The 6,277-nt window shown below is 60.2% G+C and overlaps 1 protein-coding gene across 1 annotated transcript in view; it reads right to left on the bottom strand.

Annotated features, from left to right (window-relative positions):
* Positions 1-3,922, bottom strand: part of ADGRB1 (adhesion G protein-coupled receptor B1) — a 25,114-nt gene extending 21,192 nt beyond the window's left edge. Inside the window, exons 1-4 of the mRNA XM_021716718.1 lie at positions 3,818-3,922; positions 1,882-1,984; positions 1,034-1,184; positions 424-493 (exon numbers count right to left, since the gene is read on the bottom strand). Coding sequence (XP_021572393.1) covers positions 424-493; positions 1,034-1,184; positions 1,882-1,984; positions 3,818-3,918 — 425 coding nt within the window. The 5' untranslated portion in view covers positions 3,919-3,922. The remainder of the gene's footprint in view (positions 1-423; positions 494-1,033; positions 1,185-1,881; positions 1,985-3,817) is intronic.
* Positions 3,923-6,277: the final 2,355 nt, after the last annotated feature.

Consider the following 6,277-nt stretch of genomic DNA (forward strand, 5'->3'; position numbering starts at 1 on the left):
CTCCGGCGATCTTTCTGCCTCAGCCTTCCAAGTAGCTGGAACTACAGGCACGCGCTACCATGCCTGGCTAATTTTTTTTTATTTATTGTGGAGATGAGGCCTCACCAAGTTGCCCAGTTGGGTCTCGAACTCGCGGGCTCATGCAATCCACTCATCTCAGCCTCCCAAAGGCGTGGGATTACAGGCTGAGCCACTGAGCCCGGCCCCATTTCTTTCAATCCCACTGCCCACTGCCAGGGTGGGCTTGCTGATCAGAAGAAAGGGGCTGTCTAAGGGGCTCAGCCTCCAGCCCCTGGGGTCCCCCTCCCTGAGCCTCTGTGACTGCCAGACAGGGGAGGGCATGGCCAGCCCTCACCTTCCAGGGCGGGGGAAAGCTCTGGGTGGCATGTGGGCATCCACCATACCCCCACTGTCCCAACTCACTAGTTCATGGTGCTGTACCCTTTGGCCTTGGTGAACCCCACTGAAATGGCCACAACCAGCGCAGGGAGCCCTGGAGAAGGAGCAGAAGAAAGAATGTTGGTCCCTACCCAAGCCCCTGGCCACCTCCTCCCATCCTTCACAGATGGGACTAGGACCAGGAAGGCACCTCTGAAGTCCCCAAACACAGGGTGAGGCTGAAAATGAAGGGGCAAAGGAGGTGGACAAGATGAGGGTCCACAGGGCTGGGTGTGGGGCTGCCAGGTGAGCAGAGGACACGTACGATGCCAGCACATCCAAATTCAGACAAACAAGGCATCAGCTTTAAGTGTTAAGTGTCTCCCAAATATTTCGTGGGGCATACTTATGCTAAATGTGCATGTGTTATTTGAAAGCCAAATTAACTGGGTGTCCAGTGTCTTGCCTGGCAACCCCATGGGGGTATGAAGGCCCCAAATGGAGAGGCCCACCCGAGGGGCAACAGAGCCCCAGGGGTATCCAGGGGAGGGGCAAGGGAGGGGTGGCAAGGGGTAGGAATAAGCAGCGGGGGCCAGGAGGAAAGGTATCCAGGAGGCCCAGGGAGGTGGCCTGCCTGGCCCTGGCCACCACTTACCCCAGCCCAGGCAGAGGAAGCGCTTGCGGATGAGTCGGTTCCGGAGGCGGCCCGTCACAGCCATGTAGGACTGCCAGGCCTCGGTGAGCACCCAGCAGAAGGAGGAGAGGAAGAAGAAGTGCAGGAAGGCAGCCACCAGGGTGCACACCACCTGGGCAGGGCAGGAGGGCAAGGGCGCTGGGCAGGTGCTCACCAGCCCCACGCCCACTCCGAGGCACAGCACGCAGTGCCTGGACCAGGCCAGATCCTCAGGCAGGAGTCACTGAGAGGTCCCCTGGTTGGCAGGCCTGAGTCGGGCTGTTGAGTGTCTAAGGTCCCCAGGTGGGTGCTTATGTAACCCTGCCCACAAACTGCCAGGAATAGACACCCCGCCCTCCTCGTCTTCCAAATGTTGGCCCCAGAGCCCACTCAAAAGCCCCAGCTCAAGCCTATCTGTTCAGGAGCTGCCAGATTCAAGGCTGGCCAGGGCCGGGTAAGCGGGGAGAGAGAATGGCTTCAGAACTCAGTCAATCTTGGGTGCTGCTCCCTCGTCCTGAGGTAGCGCCAGCTGAGGCTGAAAACGTACAACCGATGCCACTCTCCATGGGGGCCGGGAGGGACTTGAGCGGGCTGATCTCCAAGGGCCAGTCCAGCTGAGACTCTGGAACGCAGACTGCCCTTCTCGGCCAGGTGATCAGCCCCTGGTGGGCTGCTGCAGCCAAGGAGGAACTCCATGCAGGGGGCAGCCTCCTCCTGCCCACCTCCTGCCTGAGCCTCCCAGGGATCCCACAGCCCAGGCCCCTGCTGGGGGTCCACCTCACTCTACCTGAGGATGCCAGGAATGCACGGCAGCACAGAGAGCCACCTACCTTGTTGCGGGTCTGAGTCTGCCCAATGAGGATGAGGGCGTTGGAGGAGATGATGGACAGGCAGAAGTTGATGAGGATGACAGACCGTTCTGAGCGGATGTACCTGCGGGAGAGGGCAGGGGCCTGAGGGCGGCACCCAAGACGGCCTCATCTGCATACGACTACCTTCTGTGGTCTGCACCCAGACCAGGGCCCCACCCTCTTCCTGCAGTCACTGCCCCCACCACCACCACCACCATCATCATCACTACCACTGACACTATCTATTCATCTTGGGTGCTGCTCCCTCGTCCTGAGGTAGCACCAGCTGAGGCTGAAATCGTACAACCACTATTACCACCACCAGCTCACCATCATCACCATCACCGCCATCACACTAATAGCCATTATCATTACCACTACCATCATCTCACCATCACCCTCACCACTATACTGATAATCACCACCATTACTATCACCACCACCATCACCACCACCGCTATCCTCACTACCACCACCATTATCACCATCACCACCAACATCACCACCACCATCACCACCATCACCATCACCATCAGCCCTTGGGGACTGAGATCCATCCAGGTGGAGGGCAGGGGGTACAGAGCTGAGCCTCAGTGGCTATGACATGGCCCCAAAGTGCTGCATAGCCTTGGGCAAGTCATCATCTCTCTCTGGGTCCCCACTTCCCCATGGGGGCCATCGGAGCGGTCCCTGCCTGCAGCTTGTAGGGCTGCAGTGATGGCCAGCAGAGTTCAGCAAGGCAGGTGCTTTGAAAACTGCAGACACACCAGAACTGGACTTCAGAGCCCCCGAGCCCCAATCCCCAGATGTTTTAGGAAACGGAGGCTCCAGGGAGGCCTGGTCCCCTGGGAGGAAACAGTCATGGACTCCGAGGAGCCCAGCGGGAGGAACGCTGGATGCTCCCTCCTCAGGCGGGACAGTGGCGAGGCCTGCTGCTAACCACTACCCAGTCACTGGCCACCCCGCCCCCACCAGCCACATCGACCTCTTGTTGCCCGACCTTGGGCAGCAGCCAGGCAGTCAGTTCCGATTATTGGCTGACATCGTGCTGCCTGCAGAGCCGGAATAGCCAGGCACAGCGGCTGTATGCCCTCTGGACATGCCGGGAGGCCTGACTCGGACCCATGGGCAGCTGCCTGGGCAGTGACCTTGAGTTCACACTTTCTATTCCACACTTCTACTCAATGGGGCTGGAAGAAGGTAGTGGGGGAGATGGAACCTGCTTGACGGGCACACGCCTGCAGTCACATGCATGCCCATAGGTGAGAACTCATACGTCTGAAGCCACCCGGGCCTGGATGCTCATACGGAGCCAGCGCACCACACTCACTCAGGTTCGTTAGGCTCAGACATGAGTGTTCATCACACACATCTCCCTCATACCTGCCCGGGCCCCAGTGTGGGGCTCCAAAAACCCACAGACCTACAGTTGGGACAGGCAGCACCTGCAATGGCTACAGAGGTCCAGTGCCAAGCCCCCTCGGCCTTCTCGGAGGAAGGGAGTTTGGGGTAAGAGAGCCAGCTCTGGGCCCTGGGGAAGGCTGTGGCCTTGCTAGTGCAGGTGTAAGGACAGACAGGGAAGCCAGGCGGCTGCGGGGATGTGCCCCGTTAGAGAGTGGGCTCAGGACTGGCATCTCCAGGGAATGTATTCAGGGGACAGCAGGATCTGGGACCCTCCCGTCTGCACTTGCTCAGTGTGGGCACAGCTCAAGTGTGTGAAGAGGTTGTTGGGGACCTGGGGCAAGGCTGTGGAGACAGTGCAGGGCTAGGTTGGTGGCAGAGAGGGAGGTGGCTGAAGAGGTGAGAAGAAAAAGGGAGCAGCGCCCAGGGCCCCACCCGGGGACTCCAGGAAGGAGGTGCTGAGATGTGGGTACCAAGACCTTTTCCCCACCCAGGGCTCAGGGGCAGCACCTACCTCCACACGGACACGTAGATGATAACCAGCATGAGCAGGGTGAGGGAGGACACGCCGCAGCCCACGATGAGCGTCACAGATGGCAGGGTCGCCTTCTCCATGTTCTGTGGGTAAGGGAGAGACCATGGGGAATGAGACCACAGTGGCCTGGGAGTAGGACCCAGCACGCCAGCTCTGCAGCCCAGCAGACGGAAGCCCGCCATGTGGGGGCAGCCCAAGGTCACTCTGTGCAGCCCCCAAGGCTCCTCTTCCCAGTGAAAGTTCCCCCCACCTCAGGCACCTCCTCACCCTCCCCATCCCCCACCTTTCACTAACACACCAAAGCTCCCCAGAACCTTCTTTCCTGGGCTGTCCCCTGTGAGGACAGGGCTTCAGACCCTGCCTCCGGAGTATAATCATGTGCCAAGCCTGATGATAAACCCTTCGTCTCCATCACATCATAGACCCCCACCAATTCCAGGGAAGCACCAGGAGGCAGCAGGCCATCACCTGCCCTAGGGACAGTCCCCTCAGGCCCCAGACTCTGAGACACTAGTGGGGGGGGAGCAGACACTGCTTCGGCCCATCCCCATCTGAGATGCTCCACAGCACCCCAGCATCTGCTGATCATCCAACTGGCACCTGAAACTCCACTCCCCACCCGCCCCCACAGACCTGACACATCACCAACTCGCCAGCACCAAAGTCCTACCTCTCCCTTCTCTCCCTCTGTCCTCTGCACCCTCCAGGCCTGGCCGCCAGTCACAGGCTCCCAGGGCTCCCACCTCTAGCTTACCCCCATCAAGCTCCTGTCCAACTGCAGCCAGAGGGTTTTATAAAATGCCACTGGAGGTCACCCCCTGCTCAGAGTCCTCCCTGACTTCTCATGCCCTAGGCTTCATCTGAATGCTCTACCTGGCTCTGCGAAGGCCACTGGGTTGGCCCTGCCCACCCGCCAGCCCCTCTCGCCTGACAAGACCAGTGAGCTGCCTCCTTGTTCCCACCTCAGGGCTTTTGCACCTGTAGTTCCCCGCCCGGAATGTACTTCCCCACCTTCATATGTCTGTGCCTCTTACCCACTCCAATCCTGTCCTCTGCTTGGAGGGGCCTGAGCCAGTGACAGACCCTATCACTTCCTGCTATGAAGCCTGGCACAGCCCTGAGCAGGCCAGGCTGGTCCCTGCTTCTACATGCATGTGTTCACCCTGTGCGACCGCACAGCCTGTGGTCTGTGTGGTGACCTGCACTGCTCCCCCAGCCTGAGGACACTGCATGTTTGCAGAGGGGCGAACGGAAGCCCTACTGAGTCCAGAGTGCAAAGAAAACCAAGGAATGGAGGAGAAAGAGCCCTGCAGCACACCCCCGTCCCCAGCCTCAGGCTCTCAGAAGGGGGCCCAAGAGAGTCAGGGAGATGGCCCAGGTTGCGAGGCCTGGGGAGGAGGGGTTCCTAAGGACTCTCCAGCCCAAAGCTGACACCTTCCTGCCCCTGCCCCTGCCCCAAGTCTGGCCAACTACAGAGCAGCTCTTAGATCCCTGCTGGCCCTGGCATGCTATAGAGGTGAGGACCTCCCACTCCACTGGCCCCCAAAGCCCTGAGTAGCCCTTCTTGCCCTCTCAGGTACCCCAAGTCCCCTAAGTCCTAGGGCCTACCCCACCTGGCACCACTGCCCCCCACCCCAGTCTGGGCCCCCCTCTTTCTCCACAGCCAAGCTTATGATGGCTTTTCCCACACAGCCCTGTAGTCTCCATCATGCACATGCTGCTCCTGTGGCTTGGACCGCCCTTCCCTGCACCAGAAGCATCACCTCCTCCAGGCTGCCTCCCAGGCCACTCTGGTGTCACCCCGATCCAGTCCAGGTCCCATGCTGGGGGTGACTGCCTGTCCCTGCAGCTGAGTACCCTCCATGCCCATGAGCTCTCTTGGGGCCAGGCCCCTCAGGGACACTCAGTTCATGTTACTGGCAAGATAAATTAAAGGGGGAAAGGCAGGATCCAGAAAAATGGAGAAGGTCAGCCAAGGTCACCATGTGGCCAGTGGTACGTGGGGGCACAGCTGAGAGTCCAGCGCAGACACAAACCTTCTAGGTCTCCACACACAGAGCCCAGGACTCCGGAAGTGTGGTGAGCTCAGGGCTGTGACCAGGACTCTTGGGTCCAGGCCTAGCTCTCCCCTGACCTCACTGATAGCCTCAGGGCCCCACCTGTCCCGGCCCTGTTCCCCATGTGCCCTCACTGTCACCTCCCTGGGCTAAGCCCCAAGCACTTGGGGTCAGCCTGTCCTCCCCTGCTCCTGGGTGAGCCTCTCCCTTCCCCGGGTGGCTCCAACCCACGAGGCCCCACCACCTGCTGACGGCTTGTCTGCAAGGCCTTGGGCCGTGACTGCCCCAACCAGAACTGGAGTGTGACTGTTGCATTCTAGGCAGTGGGATCTAAGCCCCTACCCTGTGAAGGTCTGGCCCACTGGCTGGCCACCCCCCCATC

The sequence above is a fragment of the Carlito syrichta genome, unplaced genomic scaffold, assembly GCF_000164805.1.
Source record: "Carlito syrichta isolate Samal-C Ts95f unplaced genomic scaffold, Tarsius_syrichta-2.0.1 Scaffold308876, whole genome shotgun sequence".
NCBI lineage: Eukaryota > Metazoa > Chordata > Mammalia > Primates > Tarsiidae > Carlito > Carlito syrichta.